The sequence below is a fragment of the Cololabis saira genome, chromosome 12 (genome assembly GCF_033807715.1).
Source record: "Cololabis saira isolate AMF1-May2022 chromosome 12, fColSai1.1, whole genome shotgun sequence".
Classification (NCBI taxonomy): Eukaryota; Metazoa; Chordata; class Actinopteri; order Beloniformes; family Belonidae; genus Cololabis; species Cololabis saira.
The window spans coordinates 2766055-2791409 of record NC_084598.1 but is presented as its reverse complement, the minus strand read 5'-3'; the positions used below and the strand labels follow the sequence as shown (position 1 = coordinate 2791409).

Here is a 25355-nt window from a genome sequence, read left to right as displayed (position 1 = left end):
GTGTGTGGGCGTGTGAGTGTGTGCACATGTGTATGAGTGTGAGTGAGTGTGTGTGTACGCGTGGGGGGTGGGGGGTGGGGTCGTATGGGATGTTTTAAATTGTATTTTTGATTGTTATTTTATTTTGTATGTAAAGCACCATGTGTTGCATTTATATTTCATGATTTGGTGCTATATAAATAAATAAAGTTTGAAGTTTGAAGTTCAATGAATGACGTATTTTAAAACTGTTTCCATATATAAGGCGCACCGCATTATAAGGCGCTACAGTAGAGGCTGGGGTTACGTTCAGCATCCGTTAAACCAAGGGTCTCAACCCGCGGCTCTTTCATCCTTATACTGCGGCTCCGAGTGGCTTGGGAAAATAAATTACAAAAAAAAAAACTAAGTATTTAATTGAACTGTATTTTTTTTGTGTTAGTTCTTTAATATTTTAGTTCTAAATTGGAAGGTTATTGTGATCTTGACATATTAGTATAAATAAATATAAATAAATAAATATATTTTATTGTTTTTCGTCGCTCAAAATAAACTCGCGAAAGCCTGTATTCCCGCCAAAACCCCAACCATTCGTAGCGACTTTCAACCCCAGCAAGGCCAAGTATGGAGAAATGTAAGAAAAGAAAAATATCCGAAGAAAATGGAACATTCAATGATGCCTGGGCAGATTCATTAGCATTTAGCTCTGATGTGAGTGGCCTACCAGTATGCCTAATTTGTGGAGAAAAACTGTCTAACAATAAACGGTCAAATGTCGCAAGACATTTCAACAATACCCACAGAGCCTTTGGTGAAAAATATCCAGAGGGAGAAGAGAGAAAAAAAGCTGTTTCGGAACTGATTCATATATGAGGCGCACCGGATTATAAGGCGCATGTTCAGCTTTTGAAAAAATTGAAGGCTTTTAGGTGCGCCTTATAGTGCGGAAAATACGGTAAGTGTGCTCAGAGCTTGAGCCTGTTGTTTTGTAGCCTACTGTACCTGCAGGTTTGTCCAGGAAGTAGGCCAGTAGGCAGCGCATGACAGCCTGGTGGCAGACAACCAGGACATTCTCCTGTCTCTCTAGCTCCATGATTACAGGCTCTAGACGATGGACAAGATCTTCATAGGACTGGGCAAAAGACAACAATAAATACATTTAAAAAAAAGTAAAAGTTCAACAATCATCTTCAACCATAATCTCATTTTTACTGACGATATTATGAACTGACTCCACTGATATTACACAGATTTCTGTACGATCTTTAATTATCTGTCATAACAAGGAAGGGTCAGTGCTTCTCAAATAAAGTCGTTACAGGACTAGCTCAAAGAGGAATCACTCATTTCTGTCAGGACTTAGTTCAGACATACCTGAAGAAAATAATGTTTCTATGAAACTTCCCATGTTTTATGCTTGTGTGGTAGATTCAGCAATTGATTAAATAAAATATGAAAAACCTTTGGTTGAAATAAATAAATATATTTAGCAGCATGTACATTTAACCCTTGTACTGTCTTTGGGTCAAAATGACCTAATTCTCCTATCCTTCTTTCCTCCTGCTCTCTCCTTCCTTCTTCTCTTCCTTCTTCCCTTCCTTCTTCCCTTCCTTCCTTCCTTCCTTCCTTCCTTCCTTCCTTCCTTCCTTCCTTCCTTCCTTCCTTCCTTCCTTCCTTCCTTCCTTCCTTCCTTCCTTCCTTCCTTCCTTCCTCCCTCCCTCCCTCCCTCCCTCACTCCCTCCTTCCCTTCCTTCCTTCCTTCCTTCCTTCCTTCCTTCCTTCCTTCCTTCCTTCTTTCCTTCCTTCCTTCCTTCCTTCCTTCCTTCCTTCCTTCCTTCCTTCCTTCCTTCCTTCCTTCCTTCCTTCCTTCCTTCCTTCCTTCCTTCCTTCTTTTCTGCCTTCCTAACTTCTTTCCTTGTTTTCTCCCTTCCTTCCTTCCTTCTGTCCTTCCTTCTTTCCTTCTGCTCTCTCTCTCCTTCCTTCTTCCCTTCCTCTTTTTTCCCTTCCTTCCTTCCTTCCTTCCTTCCTTCCTTCCTTCCTTCCTTCCTTCCTTCCTTCCTTCCTTCCTTCCTTCCTTCCTTCCTTCCTTCCTTCCTTCCTTCCTTCCTTCCTCCCTCCCTCCCTTCCTTCCTCCCTCCCTCCCTCCCTCCTTCCCTTCCTTCCTTCCTTCCTTCCTTCCTTCCTTCCTTCCTTGCTTCCTTCTTTCTTTCCTTCCTTCCTTCCTTCCTTCCTTCTTTTCTGCCTTCCTAACTTCTTTCCTTGTTTTCTCCCTTCCTTCCTTCCTTCCTTCCTTCTGTCCTTCCTTCTTTCCTTCTGCTCTCTCCTTCCTTCTTCCCTTCCTCTTTTTTCCCTTCCTTCCTTCCTTCCTTCCTTCCTTCCTTCCTTCCTTCCTTCCTTCCTTCCTTCCTTCCTTCCTTCCTTCCTTCCTTCCTTCCTTCCTTCCTTCCTTCCTTCCTTCCTTCCTTCCTCCCTTCCTCCGTCCTTGACCTGAAGACAGCACCATGGTTCAAATGTCCTTGGCTGTACCAGCTACAACTTTACAATGATGCATGTACTTGAAGTCAATCACTCAATCAACCACATTAACAATCGTCAGTCAATCACTCAATGCCGGGATTCACTATCTAAGCTGACAGACTGTAGGGATAAAAGAAAAGGTAAACAATTGGACAAAACTAAAAAGTGGTTACCTCCCCCTTCGGGTAACGATAACGATACTTGTCCTGATCTCTCAGCGCAAATTCTTCTGGAAATCTCTCTTGAATCTCCTCATAGGTTAGCTCCTCACATACACCCTAGGAGAGAAAGTAAGATTAACATTAACTTAAAAATAGATCAATAAATAAACAATTGAAATGTACAGTGTATCTAAAGTTTTAAATTGAAACAATATTTCCAGTATAACCTTAAAACAATCACCACCTAATGGAAAACCATAAACTACAGATTACTTACAGACAAGCCAAAAGTATGGATGTTGATAGTCCATCCATCCATTTGTTTTATACCTGCTTAATTCTACACAGGAGCCAATCCCTGCTCATTACAGGCCAAAGCCAGAGGGAAACACCCTGGCCAGGTCACCAGGACTTCACAGGGCCACATGTTGATCGTCCTGACAACCTTAAAGCTACAGTATGTAGCATGCAGCACATTCAAATATGACCACTAGATCCAATCACAAACTGTTGATGGGTATGCGGTAGAATTAAGATCACACGTACAGGTCAATAGTTTTTTTTGTACGACAGTTTGTACTGCAGTGTTCAAACGACTGACTGACATAACATTGGTTCCTCTACAACAGGGGTCGGCAACCCAACCTGTTTTAGATCCATATTGGACCAAAAACACAAAAAACAAATATGCCTGGAGCCGCAAAAAATGAAAAGTCTTGTATGTATAAGCCTTAGAATGAAGGCAACACATGCTGCATGTTTCTATTTTAGTTATAACTGGGGGAAGATGTTTTTTTTCATTATACACTTCGAGAAAAAAGTCGAAATGTCGAGAAAAAAGGTCGAAATTTGGGGAAAAAAGTCGAAATGTCGAGATTAATGTTGAAGTAAGAAAAAAGTCGAAATGTCGAAAAAAAAGTCAAAATTTCGTAAAAGAAGTCGAAAAGGAAGAAAAAAAGAGAAAAAAAGGAAAAAAAGAAGAAAAAAGGAAAAAAAGAAGAGAAAAAGGGAAAAAAGAAGAGAAAAAAGGAAAAAAGAAGATAAAAAAAGGAAAAAAAGAAGAGAACAAAAGAAGACAAAAAAAGAAGAGAAAAAAAGAAAAAAAAAGGTCAAACATTTTTGAAAAAGCTCCAGGAGCCACTAGGGCGGCGCTAAAGAGCTGCATGCGGCTCTAGAACCGCGGGTTGCCGACCCCTGCTCTACAACAATACCAGGACAAGGGCTTGAAGATGAGAGAAGATCAAACATGGCCTGAAGGGTTTTTTAGCTAGACAGATTTTAATAAATTGGCACCATACGTATACTGAACTGACTGTTTTAATTAGATTACAATTTGATTGAATTGGACTAGATTTGCAACGAGGTCAATGAGGCCAAATGAGGTCTAATTTCTCTGCACATTGTACCGAGGTGACGCTTGTTGTCACCTGGCACTGTGCGAATAAAGTGAACTAAACTGAATCAAACCTGTTTTCTGCTGATCTGAAGGAAGATGTTGTGTTTTCAGATGTAGTTACAGACTCACGGCATCTATCTCGTTGAGAGCCTTCCACTGTTCGTACTGGACTCCCACGGCCTCTGCAGTCTGGATGGTCCTCTTCATGTGACTAGTCCACACTTTTAGGTCCTTGATCTTCTGACCCCTAATGAAAGATGCCAGGGCATTGGCATACTGAGGAGAATGAGGGTTATTTGTAAGTTTGACACTTCTTATTCAGTTATGTAATAACTCTTTACTAACTATAACAAATTAAAGCAGCACAATGTAACTTTCATCTTTTGTTGAGTTTGGCGGCTCCTTTGGACCAAAGCGGTAGTGCTTTACCAGAAAGAACTACATTTCCCATGAGCACCAGCGCGTACTGCTGGAAAACTCCTGTCCCCGTCGCTGCATTTGTTTTGATAGTGAATGAAATAAGACGGGACGGACTTTCAAAACTACTTTTCTGTTTTCAGCGGTCGTTTGCAGGATGGATAGAGAAGAGGTAATGTATCTATTTTTGGCTAAACAATATAATATGACGATGTTGAAAATCACTAAGTTCAACTTGGTTTTATTAGTGAAGTCTCCCCCGTCCCCCGTCCTGTTTCAGAGAGATAATGCTCCCCAAACTACAAACGCTCTGGTTTGGTTCTACTGCACCTTTTTCCTGTCACATTTTTTAGAGGGACTTCATCATAAATTAGTAGTCCAACATACTTACTGACAAAACTGAATGTTTTGCAGATCAGCCCTGCACAATTTTACAGTTCTCCTCCGATAAAACTTGTATTTTCTTGGGTTTTTCCGCTGCTTGGGCCATGATACCAGCTTCTGCTGAGCTCTGCGCTCCACGCCCCGCCCAGCTTTGGTCTCCACTACGAATGGGGAAGGAGGGGGAAGTGACGTATGCCGTAAAGCAGTCAAAGCTGTAAAAATGTGTAGTTTTTTAGTGTGGAAGGGTTCCTACCATGCTCCTCAAAGTTACATAGTGCCAGTGAAGGAGATACAGACCCCTCAGACCATGACAGAGGTTCATTAAACCTGTTGGAAGTTGATGTTCCATCACAATGATGATGATGAAATATTATACTAAGCTGGAAAAGTTACATTGTGCTGCTTTAACTAACATAATGTGCATAAAAGGAATCTACCAGCTAAAGTTTGTCTTTGTGTTTGGATTAAATCACCTTTTGCCCTCGGGGCGATAAGTCGGGATCCCCACCGATGCGTCCTAACAGGTTCATCTCGCTCTCTCCGTGGCGACTGAGGTAGATGGACCGTGGCGTCAGGTGGATGTTCATGAGGTAGTAGACGATCCTGCTCTGGATGTGGTCTTGAACCCGATTCACCAGGAATCTACTGCCCACGTCAAATATCTTTATGTAGGAGAGTTTCCTGGTCAAAGTTACATCAATAAAAAAGGAACATTTCAAAAATGACTTTGTCTGAAGATTGAAAAAAAAAATCCTCCTCTTCATCACACATGCAGGCATGGTGGACCAGTACCTGTCTTTTTCATCATCTATAGGCATGTAGGTGGCCTTGTAACACTCGATGCGCTGGATGAAGTCATCCATGGCTTCATCAATGTCCCGATCGATGTAATCTGGACTCCCAAATTTTACTTGCTAAAAAAAAACAACAAAAAAACCCAACAGAATTTGATTAAAAGCAATGCAGCAAAGTTTTATTCTTCCTCTTCAAATATATTTTTGAATTCTAATTTCTAAAGGTAACTGATGGTGTGAATGTGTTTTTCTTACTTTGATATTCTCTGTAATGATTTCTGGATCATCACAGATGGATTCTACGAAGAACACCTGTAAACAGCAAATCATTTAAAAAGTTTATGTATTAAACAGCTAGCTAATACATGCCATGTTGTCCATGTTTTATTAACTCTACCTGTTTTTAACCTGACTTGGTGCTCAGAGAATGTAACAAATTATTCAAATGACCTCATTTTGTTTCAGAACATACTGTATATCAGGCTTTAACTACAGACAGCCTGTCAGTTTGTTTTTTTAGCTTAGCGTTTCAAAGTTTATTTAGACGGGACAATGCATATTGCTGTACCCGGAGGAAACCCACGCAAGCACAGGGAGAACATGCAAACTCCACACAGAAAGGTCCTGCTGGGCCTGGGAGTCGAACCGGGAACCTTCTTGCTGTGAGGCAACAGTGCTAACCACTAAGCCACCGTGCTGCCTTCAGCGTAAAGGTAGTGAAGGCGCAAACCTCGCTCTGCCAAAATGTATTCAAGCATCAAGCTTAGCAAAATGGTTCTGAAGTACAGTATATCACAAACAGGCTTCTATCTGGTTTACTGGACTCTCTTTCCTTCATTCTTGAAGACGTTTCCTCTTCCATGCATGAGGCATCATCAGTGCAAAATCATCGTCATCACTTTATCTTTGAAGATGTTTAATCTTACACCTTCTTGAAAACTGGCAAAACATCTTCAAGCATAGACATATATACATATATACATATATATACATATATACATAGACGCCTCATCGAGCGCCATCTTCATCGAGAAATACGGCCGCCATCTTGGACCGGTCATCATACGACAGCATAAGACAGAACAGTACTGAAGATGCCAGAGCTCTGTGCCGTGTATTCCTGGACAAATCGGCGAACAATTGCGACCAGGGATGGGGAGATTACTTTTTACAAGTAAGATTCTACATTATTAGGGCCCGAGCACTTACAATGCGAATGCCCTATTGTATCTGTAGGAATTCTCGTTTTTATTTTTCTTCCGACGAAAGGAGGGCCTTTTTTCCCCCTAAACGTGTCCCAAATGTCACCAAATTTTGCACCAAGCCAGGCCTGGTGATAAATGTGATATTTAATGGTTTGCATTAATGGGCGTGGCAAAATGGCTCAACAGCGCCCCCTAGAAAACCTTGTTCCTGAAGCCCCACAATATCGTCTGTTTTTACATGTATGTGTGTGTATTATATATATATATATATATATATATATATATATATATATATATATATATATATATATATATATATATATATATGTATGTATATATATATGTATATATTGTGTGTGTGTCTTGGAAAATAGCCTACCTATCATACTCACATGCCAGAATATTCTATTACTGTTAAGCCTACTATGAATATCAAAATGCACCGAATCATGTGTCCAGTATCCTGCCTAGATGCATGACGTTTGCAGAAAAAAAACCCCTGTGAAAATTAGTTTTGTATTCTGCGAGTTATGACTGATTAAATGCGCTGACACTGACACTGTGCAGCCAGACAGATGACACCGAGTAGAGCGTGTGCTCGCTCCAAGATGGCGGCCCCTCTGAGTGGAGCGGGTGCCCGCTCCAAGATGGCGGCCCCTCTGAGTGGAGCGGGTGCCCGCTCCAAGATGGCGGCCCCCTCTGAGTGGAGCGGGTGCCCGCTCCAAGATGGCGGCCCCCTCTGAGTGGAACGGGTGCCCGCTCCAAGATGGCGGCCCCCTCTGAGTGGAGCGGGTGCCCGCTCCAAGATGGCGGCCCCCTCTGAGTGGAGCGGGTGCCCGCTCCAAGATGGCGGCCCCACGGCTCGTCAGCGCCAGTAGGCAGCAGCGGTCCATGAGGCGTCTATGTATACATGTCTATGTCTTCAACAACCAAGAACAGGAAGTCCAATAGCCTTAATTCAGATGTAACCCTGGTGAAATGAGTTGAGTGAATCTTGTTGCCTGTGGCCACGACCACTATCTCACTGACTAGAAACTCCCACTGGAAACGCTCTTTGAACCCTGGGCCAATGGATGCTGATCTAATCAAATGATTAATCAAAATCTTAAATCTGCATTCTGCCTGTTTTATTTAACAGGCCAGGCTTTATTGGAAGTTTTGAATTTCTTTGATTCAACATTTCCATTTGCCTTAGATCAGAATGCTCACCAATGCAGAATGAAGCACCACAGCAATCACCTTCAATGATTCAGCACCTCGGCGGTGGGAACTAGTGGAGAAAGCTGAATTAGCATTGAAACTCCAAATGATTTCAAATGCTGAAGTGGATCTCAGCACAAAGCAAAGCGCAAAGAGCACAAGTCTTTCCCCGACCCTGCACCCCAACCTGGGACTTGCTGATTGGGCCGGAGCTTCGGGAGCTGCGTGCTGGCCTGCGGTCCCCACCCCTGGTCATCCCGTTGCTGCCCCCCCCTTCTCCTCCCTTTTCTCTCTTTTGTCCTGCAGGTGGCCGTGGGTGGCTTGTAGCTTGCATTACGGAGCACAAGTCTTTTCCTGACCCTGCACCCCAACCTGGGACTTGCTGATTGGGCTGGAGCTTCGGGAGCTGTGTGCTGGCCTGCGGTCCCCACCCCCGGTCATCCCGTTGCTGCTTCCACCTGCCTGCTGTGCTGTTGCCGTCCCTGACCCACCAGTCTGGCCCTCGGCAGGAGGGTCCCCCCTGATGAGCCTGGTCCTGCTCAAGGTTTCTTCCCTCCTAAAGGGGAGTTTTTCCTTGCCACTGTTTGGCTTAAGGTTTTTCTCCCACTAGGGGAGTTTTTTACCTGCCATTGTTTATGTAATATCTGCTCGGGGGTCATGTTCTGGGTATGGGTCTCTGTAAAGCGTCTAGAGACAACTCTGTTGTATTAGACGCTATATAAATAAAATTGAATTGAATTGAATTGAATCTCAGCTCGCCTAGTCCAGGGGGTTTGCAGATTTCCTTCAAGGCTTCAATTCAGTTTTCAATTGTATTTGTATAGTGATGAGGCATTGTGACACCGTGGCTGGCGTGAAATTCCAACTTCCTACCCCCTGCAGGGGCGACACCTTGGAACTGGCTTCAACAAAGACTTGAACCACAGGAATGCCACATGACGAAGTTCCTGACTGACTGATATGTTAATACCAACTCATTTGGCCACAGACCTGAACCACGAGAACACGCTATGGGGTAATTTAGAACTTAGTGACAGTCATGCCAAATGCCCGATAACGGCATTTGGCCACAGATCACATCTGACTGTAAATTGTTTTTGTCTCTCACTTGGCTTGTTTATTCCTGCCTTTTGTACTTTGAACTTACTGTATAAAAGTCATGATTCCAACCACTCTGGGTCGGTACACCAACCCAGACACGCTCTGCGTAGGTCTGCTCACCGCCGGCTTACTGAATAAAACTCACTACACCACAGAGGACTTCTGAACTGGTTTTGATAATATTCTTCAACAATTGCGTCTAATATAACAAAAGTTGTTTCTAGGCGCTTTCCAGAGACCCAGAACATAAACCCCCGAGCAATTATTACATAAACAATGGCAGGTAAAAACTCCCCTAGTGGGAGAAAAGCCTTAAGCCAAACAGAGGCAAACAGCTTGAGAGAACATGTTTGGTGATGGTGGCAGCAAAAGTGTGCCTGAGCAAATATGTGTGTCTGAGCTGAGCTGATGTATTGAGAGTGGAGGATGGTGCAGGGTGGAGCTGCATCCATTGGCCCAGGGTTCAAAGGGCGTTTCCAGTGGGAGTGTCTAGTCAGTGAGGTAGTGGGCGTGTCCACAGGTAACATGATTCACTCAACTCATTTCACCAGGGTTCCACCAGCCTTTGAGTATCACCGTGAAGAGGCTGAATGAGACTACACCAGCACAGTCCACATCACCATTATCTTTGTGGAAATTAAACAGGAAGAGCCGTTCTTGGTATGTAGATGCATCATGCTGCAATACGTTTATTCTAAAATGACTGTTCCTGACCTTGTAGCCTTTTTCCTTTGCAAAGCTGTTGATCACTGCCCTCCTCTCTCTTGTGGTGTTGGTAGCATCAAATACCTGAATCATGTAAAACACAGGGGTTATGAAAGGACACGTCCCACTCAATCTGGTTTTGTGTCAAATCTATATCAGTTGGCAACAAAACATACAGGACTGTCTCAGAAAATTAGAATATTGTGATAAAGTCCTTTATTTTCTGTAATGCAATTAAAAAAACAAAAATGTCATACATTCAGGATTCATTACAAATCAACTGAAATATTGCAAGCCTTTTATTATTTTAATATTGCTGATCATGGCTTACAGTTTAAGAAAACTCAAATATCCTATCTAAAAAAATGTATATTAATTTCAATATAATTATAATATAATATTCTGGTAATCTTAATCTTAAACTGCAATCCATGATCAGCAATATTAAAATAATAAAAGGCTTGCAATATTTCAGTTGATTTGTAATGAATCCAGAATGTATGACATTTTTGTTTTTTTAATTGCATTACAGAAAATAAAGAACTTTATCACAATATTCTAATTTTCTGAGACAGTCCTGTAATGTTCGACCAGGTTTTAGGAGATTAAACCACAGTTCATAATATTTTTTCATCAGGTTTTTTTGTTTTGTTTTGTGTAACTTTTAGGACCCAATGACAGAAAAGAACAATCGGCATGTTTTGTTGCAGTGGCAGGGACAGTTTCAGTTGTCCTCTTACTTACAGCTACTTGTCCATATTCTTTAGAGAAGAAAGCAGCAACGTCTTTGAGTGCAGCCGAAGCGCATGACCTGACAGAGTGACAGTCATATAAGTCATGTGAGCGAACGCAGTGTAAAACGTCATAGACAATCATATTAATAGACAATGTTCAAAAGCACAGCAGTCAGAGCACGTTTATCTGCCATGACTGGCATCTAGAAGAGGCATTTCCATCTGATACTCACCTCCGAATCGTCATGGCCTCCTCATTATCGGGTTTAAAGAACTCAAAGTTCTTATAGGTCTTGACTGCCTCCCTCCTGTACTGGCCAACATTAAACACTGATGGAATTGAAAAACAAAAGTCTCCCATAGATGTATTAGGTGTTCCTTAAACTACGTAAATAAAATGTATATACCGTAATCATAATTTAAAGATTTAAACAGACCTTTTGTGGGAACCCCAATCCAGTTAAGGTAGCGAGTGAGTTTCTTAGAGATGTATGTCTTCCCTCTGGCCGGTAATCCCACCATCACGATCACCGTGGGAGAGTTACAGAACTGAGGCACAGAGGCTGAGAGGAAAACAGATACAAACCAAACTATTATTTATGCTCAATCATCCTAATAGTCAGGATTTACTTCATGCAAGGTTCATTATCCTGCAGTAGAACAATCGCTGTATAACCAGTACTGGAGATGAGGGGGGGTGAGGGGGGATGAGGGGGGATGAGGGGTGATGGCATCCCCCCCTGAAATAAAAACGGTCCAAATCATCCCCCCTGTAAAACTGCCATCCCTCCTTTCCATCCCTTATGTCGTTTCATCAATGGATGTGGTTTTACTGCTATTTCAATATTTAGAGTCATCACCAGAAAAATAACTTACCTGACAATTTTCACCTGTTTCAAGTAAATTTTCACTTGAAATAAGTAGAAAAATCTGCCAGTGGGACAAGATTTATCTTCTTATTACAAGCAAAAAAATCTTGTTCCACTGGCAGATTTTTCTACTTATTTCAAGTGAAAATCTACTTGAAACAGGTGAAAATTATTGTTTTTTCCAGTGATGAGTCTTGTTTTAAGTGTAATGAGATTCTTTTACTAAAATGAGACATTTTAACTAGAAATAAGACAAATATTCTTGTTAAGATTGTGAGTTTTTGCAGTGATCCATGTTACTTATCCTGTGAAGGACAGAGTCATATTGATAAGTTCAGAAAAGTGTTTTTTATTGTTGTGTTTTGATGTATTTGATGTAAGCCCAGTGGATATTTAAAGCTTACAGAAGGCTGCATTTAACTGCTGCTATGTCATTCCTGCAGTATTTCTGCAGGTGTTTTGGTCACTGCTATTATTTGTAATATATTATATTATTTGTAATCAGCACAAATTATCTGTCCCCATATGATAAAATCCACCATCCCCCCTGATTTATTTTTACAACTCCAGTACTGTGTATAATTAATTGTTATTGGAAAATAACTTATTTAGAAATTGACTTCCCCTGCCCATGAACGCATACAAAAACCAGGCTTTTTTTTAAATAAACAATTTAAGCACAACTTCACAACTTTATCTGTATATCTTACCCAGACATGCCCCGATTGTTGCATTGCAAAAAATGCTAGTGATTCTTTTTTAAAGCAGACAGCAGGGTTACTAATCTGTTCCCGAGAGATACACAGCTATAGTCTGTTCATACGGGCACGGAGATTGTTTCAGCTTCTCGGCTGTTCGATTATGAATGGGTTATGCTGTGTCAGCAAAATGCTCCAACAACCAGACAAGAGGAGACACACACAGAGACACACAGAGACACACAGAGACACACAGAGACACACAGAGACACACAGAGGGCTAATGCTGGCCCGATTCAGTCCAGCAAAGCCCTCATCAAACGGCTAACTCATGTCTCCCTTATAGTGTTAAATTCTGAGCCAACTGGCACAAACCCATGAATCCTGCAGTTTTAAAGCAGATAAAGTGTCTGTATCTGCTAAAACATAAAGGTTAAAGCAAAGGAAGGAAAAACAGCAGGACACAGCTAACAGTGTACTGTAATCTCACACTATAGAAACAACTAGTTTTGACTCCACTTACATCCCCTCCTACGGTTCAGGTTGCGTCCCATCCATGGCACCCAGATCTTAAGCAGAGGAGTCTGCGTGAGCTGTTTCTGCTCTGTGGACAGGTTGACTGTCAGAGCCATGATGCCCCCGCGGTGGACGAGGGGGTTAACGGCTCTGATCTACTTGTGTTTGTGCATGTGTATTTCACTGAATATAGGTCTGCCGGCCGTTGCCAAGGAGAAGGACTTGGGAGGCACGAGGGGAGGATCTGAGGCCAGACGGTTCGCCTGCCTCCCCGTCTGCTTCATTATTTAAAAGTCCTGAGCAGAGCTGCCAAAGCCTGGACCGTGACGTCAGTCAGCAGGACACCATTCATAATCCATTACAATGTGCACCTGTCATGGGGTCCCAGGTGGGAGCGCCTGCAGCACAATCCCGGGATCAGAGACACGTTTAACAGAGAAGGGAACCCCCTCATGAGTTTAGGTTCATGCAGTTGCTTTCTGAGCAAACTGCTAATCAGAGGACTGTTTCTCTCTCTCCTTCTCTTTCTTAGCCACGTCAGGGCAGCTTTAATTTTGTCTTTACATCACAAATACCCACTAATACAAACTGGGGACCTCAGTAGTAAAAGCAACAGTATGGTGCTTGTGTGTGTAGTGGTGAGGATGTGCGGGTGAGGGGGGTGAGGGGGGTGAGGGGGGTGAGGGGGGTGAGGGGGGTGAGGGGATTAGGCTGTTGTTGTTTGGGGGGGTAACCACTAGAGGGCAGCTTTTATCTTTACTTTATATCACAAACCAAATAATCACACAATAATCTCTTCTCTGCTGAGAGGACATTATCGTTGTAGTTCCTCAAAGAAACTGCATTGAGGGCTGAACACGATCATGGACAGAAATGATTACAGGACTGTCTCAGAACACTAGAATATTGTGATAAAGTCCTTTATTTCCTGTAATGCAAAAATGTCATACATTCTGGATTCATTACAACTGAAATATTGCAATCCTTTTATTATTTTAATATTGCTGATCATGGTTTACAGCTTAAGAAAACTCAAATATCCTATCTCAAAAAATTAGAATATTCTGGGAATTTAATCTTAAACTGTAAACCATAATCAGCAATATTAAAATAATAAAAGGATTGCAATTTTCAGTTGATTTGTAATGAATCCACAATGTATGACATTTTTGTTTTTTTAATTGCATTACAGAAAATAAAGAACTTTATCACAATATTCTAATTTTCTGAGACAGTCCTGTATATCAATTATTACACATAATGATATTAACACCGTGTTACTTTGAGGCGAGTTAGTCACTCCTGAAATAGTCGAAGGGTTCTGTTAATGTCACTGAATTACTCCATTTAGACTTGTCACCCACAGCTTCCTGTTTGTGAGTAGATAATAAGTTATCACTAGTAACATGTATGTAGGCGTTTGTGAACTGAATACTGAAGCTTTTAATCATTCCAGTCACTGAAAAATATTTTCAACAAAACATCTCAACTTTTATTTTGGAGTTGATCCATGTCATTCAGCCAACTCTATTACAATTAATCTCATTGCTTTCCTCGCTATTTTATGAACTTGTTGTTACCTTTGAATATTCATAGACAAGGTTTAATGTTACACATCATCTTCTTCCGTCCTGTGGTTGGATGTTAATTAACTTCTACTATCACAATCCCCTGCACTTGCACCTAGGGGTATTTTCTTTTCTTTTGTGCAGAGGTTTATTTATTGTGGAGCTACTTATTTTTGTGATTCTTGGCTCTTGCAGCAACTTTGACCTGATCTTTTTCTACACCGGTATCTCTAATTATCATTAGCATAACTGCACTGTACTCAGTTGTCATCAGCTGCATGTCTGGTTACTAGTCTTTTAACGATTATTTTGTATGGATTCATTTACTGTATTTATGTCTTTTTTTATTATTTATTCTTTTTTGCACAGCCACAAAAGATTAAAAAAAGAATCCCCTTCTTAACCCTTACACATATATAACATGTTGGGGTGAGAGGCTTGTGGGTGAGTGTCTGGTGGGCCGGCCTTTACATGACACTATGATACTGTCATGGAAAAAATTCAAACATGATATACTTTATAATGAAAGGTCAGCTGCCAGAAAGGAATTAGAAGAGGGGGGTATAGAAGATGTAGATGCAGAAAGGGTTACACCCAGTACTGGAGTTGAGGGGGGATGAGGGGGGATGAGGGGGGATGGCATCCCCCCTGAAATAAAAACGGTCCAAATCATCCCCCCTGAAATAAAAACGGTCAAAATCATCCCCCCTGTAAAACTGCCATCCCCCCTTTCCATCCCTTATGTCATTTCATCAATGAATGTGGTTTTACTGCTATTTCAACATTTAGAGTCATCACCAGAAAAATAACACCAGAAAAATAACTTATTTGACCATTTTCACCTGTTTCAAGTAAATTTTCACTTAAAATAAGTAGAAAAATCTGCCAGTGGAACAAGATTTATCTTCTTATTCAGGCAAAAAAATCTTGTTCCACTGGCAGATTTTTCTACTTATTTTAAGTGAAAATCTACTTGAAACAGGTGAAAATTGTTGTTTTTTCCAGTGATGAGTCTTGTTTTAAATGTAATGAGATTTTTTTTACTAAAATGAGACATTTTAACTAGAAATAAGACAAATATTCTTGTTAAGATTTTGAGTTTTTGCAGTGATCCATGTTACTTATCCTGTGAAGGACAGAGTCATATTGATAAGTTCAGAAAAGTGTTTTTTATTGTTGTGTTTTGATGTATTTGATGTAAGCCCAGTGGATATTTAAAGCTTACAGAAGGCTGCATTTAACTGCTGCTATGTCATTCCTGCAGTATTTCTGCAGGTGTTTTGGTCACTGCTATTATTTGTAATATATTATATTATTTGTAATCAGCACAAATTATCTGTCCCCATATGATCAAATCCACCATCCCCCCTGATTTTATTTTACAACTCGAGTACTGGTTACACCTCTTCTCTAATCTATGTGTAAATGCAAAATACTGCGAGAAAGGAACTGGAAGAGGGAGATATAGAAGATGTAAATGCAGATGAAAATGCTACATCTCTTTTGTAATGTATGCCTTTCTGTAAGAGAACCAGCACCTACAGGTGTGTGTCGGGTACAGGGGGACACAGTGTCCCTTGAATGGTCTGTCAGCTCCGACCCATTCCCATATAAAATAAGTCAAACAACATGTTTCCTCAGACTGGACTGTCCAGCCTGCGTGCTGCAGCTGACAAATTCATCATTGAATTTGCAACCAATGGTAGGAAGAAAATGAGTGCCTGCTATTGGGGATAACCACCCAGTGGTGGACGGGAGGAGGAACTGCGGTGCAGAGCTCTTGTAGAGTAAGGGTTAGGGTTAGGGTTAGCCTAACCCTAACCCTAACCCTAACCCTAACCCTAACCCTATTGAGACTGATGGTCATAGAGGAGCACATTTTCACTTCATAGCATTTTAATATGGCCTTTGGCAGGAGGGTCCCCCCTTATGATCCAGGTCCTGGTCCAGGTTTCTTCCCTCCTAAAGGGGAGTTTTCCTTGCCACTGTTTGGCTTAAGGTTTTTCTCCCACTAGGGGAGTTTTTACCTGCCATTGTTTATGTAATAATTGCTCGGGGGTTTATGTTCATGTTCTGGCTCTCTGGAAAGCGTCTAGAGACAACATCTGTTGTATTAGACCCTATACATATAAAATTCAATTGAATTGAATGAATAAAGCCAAGCCACTTTGTATTAGACAGGCAGAGTGTGTGGTGCAGCATAAACCCTGCTCATGACATGAGTTTACCAGATGGACTATGTTACATGTGGATTGTGTTGCTGCAAGTGCATTCTGTGGTAGTGAGTGACCAACTAAATCAGGGGTGTCCAAAGTGGGTCCTCGAGGGCCGGTGTCCTGCATGTTTTAGATGTGTCCCTTTTTTTTAATCAAACCGTGATACAAGGAGCTTGGTCATCAACAGAACTATCCAGACTATGATGACAAGGTGGTGACGACCGTTAATTAGAATCAGGTGTGTTGATGCAGGGAAACAACTAAAACATGCAGGGAAACAACTAAAACATGCAGGGAAACATCTAAAACATGCAGGGAAACAACTAAAACATGCAGGACTGCGGCCCTCGAGGACCCACTTTGGACACCCCTGAACTAAATGAAGTGTCTCATGCAAATCTGACATGGTGTAATACAGTGTTTTTTGTAACTTCTATGAATTTTGTAAGGTTTTGTTTGTTTTAGATGGTGACAATGTGTTCTTTGGTGCCACTCTTTATAGCTATTAGCCTATCTTTACTTCAGAATCTCTTCCTGATTCTCTTTAGCGTACTATTGATTGTAGTTAACAGCATCTAGCTCACTAACTACTCGGATGTGCCTCACACAACTGTTCTCAAAACATTCCCTTAGCTCCTTGTTTTTCTGCATTTATTTTCAACAACTCGCTGCAGTTTGTTCATTTCAAAAGGAAGTTAGTTTTTCATGGCTGCATAAAGCATGTCAGGAAAGGTCTTCTTCTTAACAGTGTTGCACATAACAGGAAATATATATTATCTATTAGTAGCATATATATTAGCAGTAGAAAGTGTAAAGCTGCTGTGGCATGCTCTTTGTGGGCGAGTCCCTGTGTGAACTCACCTGCGCTGTCACACCTGCGGAGCCTAACATGCTCCAGTTGTGGAAGCTCCATTCTTTGCATACACTCCAATGAAACCACCAGCAGACTATCAACGCTATTGACACACAGGATAACAAGGCCAGGAGCAACAGAGCTAAAGATCTTTATAAAGAAACTGAACCCCTGTGCCTCAGCATTCTCAGCCCACCCCCACCCCTCCAAGCCCTCTCTTTTTGCTACTCGTGGGACATATGATAGCAGCACGCTGGGCTTGTCCTTTAATGTTTGCCAGGGCCAGAGTTCACAACATACAGACAAGGCAGAGAAGTGGGACAGCCAGAGGGAGTGTACAAGAAGCAAAGGTCACTGAGAAGCTGCAAATGTCACTTCACACGTGGCGATATCTGTGCTATGCTACGATACACTGTAATCAGAGGAAGGAAGAGCCGTTTTAACAGACAACAATAAAGACATTGCTGCTTGTCCAGGGGTATATATAGACTCACTCTTGATCAGATGGGGAGGGTGTCACATCTGAAATTAAAACCCAAGAAACGGCTGTACCCAGTACTCGAGTTGTAAAAAAAAATCAGGGGGGATGGTGGATTTTATCATATGGGGACAGATAATTTGTGCTGATACCTGCAGAAATACTGCAGGAATGACATAGCAGCAGTTAAATGCAGCCTTCTGTAAGCTTTAAATATCCACTGGGCTTACATCAAATACATCAAAACACAACAATAAAAAACACTTTTCTGAACTTATCAATATGACTCTGTCCTTCACAGGATAAGTAACATGGATCACTGCAAAAACTCTAAATAAGAATATTTGTCCTATTTCTAATTAAAATGTCTCATTTTAGTAGAAAAAATCTTATTTCACTTAAAAGTGATAATTTCATCACTGGAAAAAAACAACCATTTTCACCTGTTTCAAGTAGATTTTCACTTGAAATAAGTAGAAAAATCTGCCAGTGGAACAAGATTTTTTTGCTTGTAATGAGAAGATAAATCTTGTCCCACTGGCAGATTTTTCTACTTATTTCAAGTGAAAATTTACTTGAAACAGGTGAAAATTGTCAAATAAGTTATTTTTCTGGTGTTATTTTTCTGGTGATGACTCTAAATGTTGAAATAGCAGTAAAACCACATTCATTGATGAAATGACATAAGGGATGGAAAGGATGGATGGCAGTTTTACAGGGGGGATGATTTGGACCGTTTTTATTTCAGGGGGGATGATTTGGACCGTTTTTATTTCAGGGGGGGATGATTTGGACCGTTTTTATTTCAGGGGGGGATGCCATCCCCCTCATCCCCCCTCATCCCCCCTCAACTCCAGTACTGGCTGTAACATAAAACACTGTTCTATTCTTCTTAGGTAAACACACTTAGCGGCTAACATATGACGCTCTTAATCATATGAGATAATATAATATGATATGTATATCTTAATTCACAAAAACATTGTATATTATAGGTATTTACAACCTGGGTTGAAACATTTCAGATTCATCTGAAAGCTTGCGTTTGAGGGGTCAGTTTGACTTTGTCTAGTGCATGTATCATGTAACTGTTTCACTGACCTGACATTATAATGGAAATAAGTTTCTAGCTTTCAAGCAAAACAACATACTTTAATTCACTGGGGAGTTGATGGGTGCCGGGGGAGGAATTAAGAGTGTCAACTATTAACTCATGGGTAAAATGGATCTAGTCTACAACAATGTACTGTGACATGTTAAGCAGTCATGGGGTTAGTTAAACATAGACAGTCCAATGGACAGATTGAGTGCAGGACATGCAGTTATACATTCACTTGTATGTCAACCCCCTCAACACGGACTCCTGCACTGTCACAATATAAACTCTGACTCTGAACCTAAAAGTTTAGCTTGGACTGCAAGTGAGGGATTGAAGCAGCTGTGACTTGAGGTGAGGATTACTTTCCAAACAATCTATGTTCTTCATTTTATAATGACGCTGGGGTGTTTTTATTTATAGTACAACTTGTTTTGTCAAGCATTAGTATCTATAACTTCTGTAGGAAAATTCAGCCTTTTGGGTACAGATGACTCAAAACCACAAACAGAACAATCCATCTGTTCCTTTAGCAGTTTCTGCAACATTGTGGTTATAGCAGAGCTCCTATCTACACTTTGGTTTTTCTACTTCCTGGGTAGATGATTGCATGTGGAATTAGTTATGACTTTTTAAAACTAAAAAGGAAAACAAATCAGATTCAGAGCATTAAACACAATATTGTCAAACTATGCTTTGTTTTTTAAATTGTGGTCTCATAATAATCTTGCATTTCTTAATTTGCTGTAAGCAAAAGCATAACTTGCTGTGCGACAATGTTTAAATGGCTCACTGACACTAAACATTGTTTAATGATTCCAGGAAAAAAACAGAAAAAGTTAGCCTGGAGAATAGATTCACAAGTAGAGCAGATGTAGAAAAGGATATGGTTAACACTACCATCAAGTATTTTAGTAAGAATAAGCATGCGCGCACGCACGCACGCACGCATGCACGCATGCATGCACGTGCACGCACGCACGCACACACACACACACACACCATGCCTGTAACCTCCAGGGGCCTAAGAGGCAGTGCTTTTTGTTTAATAAATCACTTTTGTTTGGAACTCCTGCCGCCTCTGTCTCCTGGTCTGGGTTCTACATCTCCAAATCGAGATAGAACGGACCAGCCGGGAGGAACGGAAAGACAAGACAAGATATACTCACAGGACTTGAGGAGACACAGGTGCAAACAATCAGGGCACATGGAAACAAGGGACGTCACAACATAAATCAAACACAAGGACTCAATTCAATTCAATTCAATTCAATTTTATTTATATAGCGTCTATTACAACAGAAGTTGTCTCTAGGATCTTTCCAGAGACCAGTACATGACCCCCGAGCAATTATTACATAAACGTAACATAAACAGTGGCAGGTAAGTGGGAGAAAAACCTTAACCCAAACAATGAGAAAGGAAAACTCCCCTTTAGGAGAGAAGAAACCTTGAGCAGGGCCTGCATCATAAGGGGGGACCCTCCTGCTGCACCAGCAGGGGGCCGGTACGCTACCACTAACAAAACTGGCTTCTCTGATTTGGGAATTTCAGACTAAGCGTGAATGTATTTCGAATGTATTGTATTATAATTGCACTTAGGATCAGATTTTGTTTGAAGACTGGAGTTATAAATTGCTGCGACTCCTCCGTGCTTCGTGGTCGAAGCCCGTGCTTCGAGGAATATGATGATTAAAGTAGCTGGGCAAAGTTGATTCATTCAAACTAACATACTCTTCCACGTTTCTGTTAAACAGAAAATATCACTCCTGGTCTCTGTAATTAGATCGTTTACTAATAGAGACTTGGCGCTTAACGATCGTATATTTAGTAGTCCGCATCAAATTTTTCAGTTGGTAATTAGTACCAAATGCGCATTGGTTTTAATTTTTACAAGGTTATTTTGATTAACGCCTCCATCTGTTGAACCTGCACCTGGTGATATTTTGGAGAGCGGGTAACTGCAACCTTGTTAGAGTCGCCAATTACATAATGCTTCCTACAGTTTTATTGGCAGGCGTTGGTCGTCGAGAAGCAGCAGAGAAGCGTGTAAGACTGCAGCTCTGAATCCTAGCCTGGACCCTGCATTGTCAGGGGGAGTGTCTAATTATATTGGCCAGATTTCTAGAAATAAGAGCTGCACCATCCCGGGTGGGATGAAGGCCGTCTCTTCTAATCAGACCGGGCTTTCCCCAGAACGTCTCCCAATTGTCAATAAAGGCCACGTCGTTTTCTGAACACCACTGAGACAACCAGCGGCCGAGCGAAAGCATGCGGCTAAACATGTCATCACTGGTCTGCTTGGACACAGGCTTTCAAAATAAAACAGGAACAAACAAACCCAAAAGCCATGACACATATGAAGTTTAAAGTATCTCAGTTTGTCTATAGGCCTTCTAACCACACAACCACACAACCACTTAAGAGGAATAGTAGTCTTGAGTTTTGCCACAGGCGTAAGGTGGCAAATTATTTTGACCTACAATATAATTGTTATTTTGCTGGAAACACATTCTATTTGACTTTCTACTACTTATATTTCTATACCATTCTATAATTTGGTATAATTATAATTATAACTGTGCAACATTCTATTTAACAATTGGTTCAAATGTTTACAATCCTTTTCATCCAATCATATGCCTGTGCACATTCATGTTTTTTTAAGGAGACTATGAGGTCAGTTACATGTTTACTAGGTTTAAAAGGTGGTGACTCTAGTATTTTAAACAACTACAGGTCCATCTCTAAATTGTCTGCCCTGATGAAAGTTCTGGAATCCCTTGTGAGTCAACAACTAAAAGAATTTTTATCAACAAACAATCGTTTGTCAAATTTCCAATCGGGTTTTAGGAAGAAACACAGCACAACGACAGCAGCCTTAAAGGTAGTTAATGATTTCATTGAAACCTTAGACAACAATCAACACTGTGCAGCCCTCTTTCTTGATCTGTCTAAGGCTTTCGACACAGTTGATCATGCTATTCTTACTCAAAGACTTGTGAATATTGGACTCTCTGAACGGACTGTCTTGTGGTTTGGAGATTATTTATCAGGTAGATCACAGTGTGTGCAGGCTAAAGGTGTCACCTCCAGCCCCCTTAATATTACAAATGGTGTGCCCCAGGGGTCGGTCCTTGGGCCTTTACTTTTTATTATCTATATCAACTGTCTTGATCAAAATGCTGCTGAGGCAAATTTTCATTTTTATGCCGATGACACAGTGATTTATTGTTCTGCGCCTACTTTAAATCAGGCACTCTGTCAGCTACAGCTTGCTTTTAATACTGTGCAATGTACCCTGTTTGAGTTGAAGCTTCTTTTAAATGCTGACAAAACAAAACTCATGACGTTTTCTAATGCAAAATCCAAGCCAGTGAATCTCCCGTCCATCACTACTTTTCAGGGTTCTGAGATTGAATCTGTATCGCAATTTAAGTATCTTGGATTCATAATTGATGATTCGCTGTCATTTAAGCCTCATATTCAGCATCTTGTAAAAAAGTTGAAACTAAAATTGGGTTTTTATTTTAGAAATAAGGCTTGCTTTTCCTTCGAAGCCAAAAAGAGACTTGTTGCCACCACTTATATGCCTGTGCTTGACTACGGCGATGTCCTATACATGCATGCATCTGCTCTATGTCTTCACTCATTGGATACTGTCTATCATGGAGCATTGAGATTTATAACAAATTTTAGATCTCGTACTCACCACTGCTCTTTGTACACTCGGGTCGGATGGTCTGCTCTGTCCACCCGTAGACTCTATCATTGGCATGTCTTTGTTTATAAGGCCATTCTTGGCCTACTTCCACTCTATTTAGGAAATTAGGTTTTTCAAAAAAGCACTGGGAGTCATAACCTTCGCTCCCAGGACTTATTTGTATTGTCTGTACCTAGGGTCCGCACTAAACTAGGTAGTAGGGCCTTCAGCTATGCTGCTCCTTATGCATGGAATGAGTTGCAGAACATTTTAAAATTAAGAGATCTGGTCTCACTTGATGCTTTTAAAGTTCTCCTGAAAGACTTGGAAGCAAGTACATTTAGCTGTAGGTGCTTTGATTGTTGTTGATTTTGACTATTTTTGCGATCTGTTTACTGTTTTGTTAAAACTGTTTTAATTGTTATAAATTGTTCTTGTGTTATTTGTTTTTGTAACCATGTTGCTGCCTGTCTTGGCCAGGACTCTCTTGTAAAAGAGATTATTAATCTCAACGAGACTTTCTCCTGGTTAAATAAAGGTTAAATAAAAAATTTAATAAACTAGCCAGGGGACTACGGATGAAAATAAGTTTAGAGCTTTTGTTAATTAGCTTATTTATAGATCACTGTTAATACCAACTGTTATAAAGGGACTCCTAGGGTAAAGAAGCACCAATAAGAAAAGGGAAGCGCTTATCAACGACTTGTAACTTCCAACAAGGGCAATACTAACAGTAATACTAACAATAGCTCTGAATAAACCTGTAATATATGTTCATTATGTTCTGTTTTTCTTTTACAGCGATGGGTTCATGTCCAGTCCTTCCATTCGTCTTACTGTTTTCTGCTTCTCTGTTGTCCACTGGCGACGGTGATAAAGTGCTAGTTTACCCAATGGATGGGAGCCACTGGATCAACATGAAAATCCTTCTGAAGGCTCTGTACTCCCGAGGGCATCAAATCACAGTGCTTCGCTCATCTACCAGTTGGTACATTTCTGAATTCTCGCCCTATTATACGTCCATCACAGTCCCCCAGGAGCAGTCCCAAAACATAGAGAGCCAAACTTTCATGACCTCTTTCTTAGAGACATCTTTGGAGGTCCGTCGCAATAAGGGCTCACTTTGGGCACTATTTGAGTTTTACAGGAATGTTTTCGACTTGGTTAAAGGAAACAATCAAATTGTGGCAAAGCTGATCAGCAGTGTACTGGAGAACAAAACGCTGATAAGGGAACTGAAGGAACCAGGATATGATCTCTTTTTAACAGACCCTGTTTTTCCAGGTGGAGTGCTGTTGGCACATTATCTCAAGCTTCCCTTGGTTTTCAATGTACGCTGGATTTCTATTGGAGAGGCACATTTTGCCATTGCTCCTACCCCATTATCCTATGTACCCGCCGTATTCTCACATTGCTCTGACAAGATGGATTTTTTTCAAAGAGTCAGTAACATATTCTATCAAAGCATGTTGATTTACATGTACAAGTATGTTTCCAGTCCACCATACCAGGCTATTTGTGATGATCATTTTGGAAACAATGTAAGCATCATGTCTCTATTACAAAACGCTGATCTCTGGTTAATGCGGGTTGACTATATATTTGAGTTCCCTCGTCCCACCATGCCTAATATTATCTATATTGGAGGCTTCCAAGGTAAACCTGCTAAGCCTCTTCCATCACATTTAGAAGAATTTATGCAGAGCTCCGGGAAATATGGGGTGATTGTCATGACTTTAGGAACCCTGTTGAATGATCTTGGCTCTGAGTTATCAGAAACTTTTGCTTCAGCCTTTGCCAACCTCCCTCAGAAGGTTTTGTGGAGGCATGCTGGTAAAAGACCAGCCACTCTAGGAAACAACACCATGCTGCTTGACTGGCTGCCTCAAAATGATGTCCTTGGCCACCCTAAAACCAAAGCCTTTGTTACACATGGAGGCACCAATGGCATCTACCAGGCCATCTACCACGGCGTGCCAGTTCTGGGAATTCCACTCATCTTTGACCAAGACGACAACATGGTGCGTCTGAAGGCACGTGGTGTGGCTGAGATGATTGAAGTTACATCAACGGATGTTGAGGCTCTGACAAGTGCTCTGAAGAACATTGTGGACCCAAAAAAGCCCTACAAGCAGAATATGATGAAACTGTCACAACTGCATCACGACAAACCAATTAAGCCTATAGACAATGCTGTTTTCTGGATGGAACACGTCATGAGGCACAAGGGTGCATCACACCTGCGCACTGAGGCATACAAACTGCCTTTGCATGCTTATTATAATCTTGATGTGATGGCAGTGTTTTTGGTGTTTGGTTTACTTATAACTAAATTCAGCTGGGCTTCCTGTAGATGTATTATTGGATGTTTCACAATGAAAAAGAAAGCCAAGCTTGAATAAATAAGGATACAATAAATGAAGCTTGGCACTGTAAAAGTCAGACAAAACCAGAGCAAGAATTTACATGACATGCTTATCAAAAGCCAATAATATCTAGGTGTTTTAAGAAACAACTGAGAAATGTAGATATAAGATGCATCTTTATATATTCTAATGAAAGTTAAAGAACAAACAAAATAAAATAAAATATGGGTGAACCTGTAGTTAATCTAATGTATTCCTGACAAATTTCACATGTAATATGGTGGTAGCAGTTAACTTTTTAAATGTTAAATTTAATTTTTAAATGTCAAATTATTGAGAACTGTCTCTGTTATTGTTTAGAAAATGTGTTTTTTGTATCTTTGTTTTTACAGTGAAGAA

At 40.8% G+C, this 25355-nt stretch overlaps 2 protein-coding genes across 6 annotated transcripts in view; one reads left to right on the top strand and one right to left on the bottom strand.

Annotated features, from left to right (window-relative positions):
• pfkfb1 (6-phosphofructo-2-kinase/fructose-2,6-biphosphatase 1) overlaps positions 1-17507 on the bottom strand; it is a 26646-nt gene extending 9139 nt beyond the window's left edge. Inside the window, exons 1-11 of one of the 2 annotated variants that reach the window (XM_061735170.1) lie at positions 17322-17507; positions 11031-11156; positions 10827-10923; positions 10604-10670; positions 9869-9943; positions 5904-5960; positions 5647-5768; positions 5328-5535; positions 4183-4329; positions 2670-2774; positions 982-1111 (exon numbers count right to left, since the gene is read on the bottom strand). In XM_061735170.1, the coding sequence (XP_061591154.1) occupies positions 982-1111; positions 2670-2774; positions 4183-4329; positions 5328-5535; positions 5647-5768; positions 5904-5960; positions 9869-9943; positions 10604-10670; positions 10827-10923; positions 11031-11156; positions 17322-17382 (1195 nt within the window). In that variant the 5' untranslated portion in view covers positions 17383-17507. Of the gene's footprint in view, positions 1-981; positions 1112-2669; positions 2775-4182; positions 4330-5327; positions 5536-5646; positions 5769-5903; positions 5961-9868; positions 9944-10603; positions 10671-10826; positions 10924-11030; positions 11157-12683; positions 12842-17321 lie in introns of those variants that run through there. The other variant, XM_061735169.1, reaches the window with a different exon arrangement.
• Positions 9714-25355, top strand: LOC133456654 (UDP-glucuronosyltransferase 2C1-like). Of its 4 annotated transcripts, XM_061735165.1 has the most exons (3): positions 9714-9814; positions 12870-13064; positions 23392-25355. In XM_061735165.1, exons 2-3 carry the CDS (start codon positions 13040-13042, stop codon positions 24990-24992), a joined length of 1626 nt encoding a protein of 541 aa, XP_061591149.1. In that variant the 5' UTR covers positions 9714-9814; positions 12870-13039; the 3' UTR covers positions 24993-25355. The 4 variants fall into 4 exon arrangements, with proteins under 4 accessions (XP_061591149.1, XP_061591151.1, XP_061591152.1 ...); XM_061735167.1 differs by lacking the exon at positions 12870-13064; XM_061735168.1 differs by lacking the exons at positions 9714-9814; positions 12870-13064 and adding an exon at positions 15899-15946.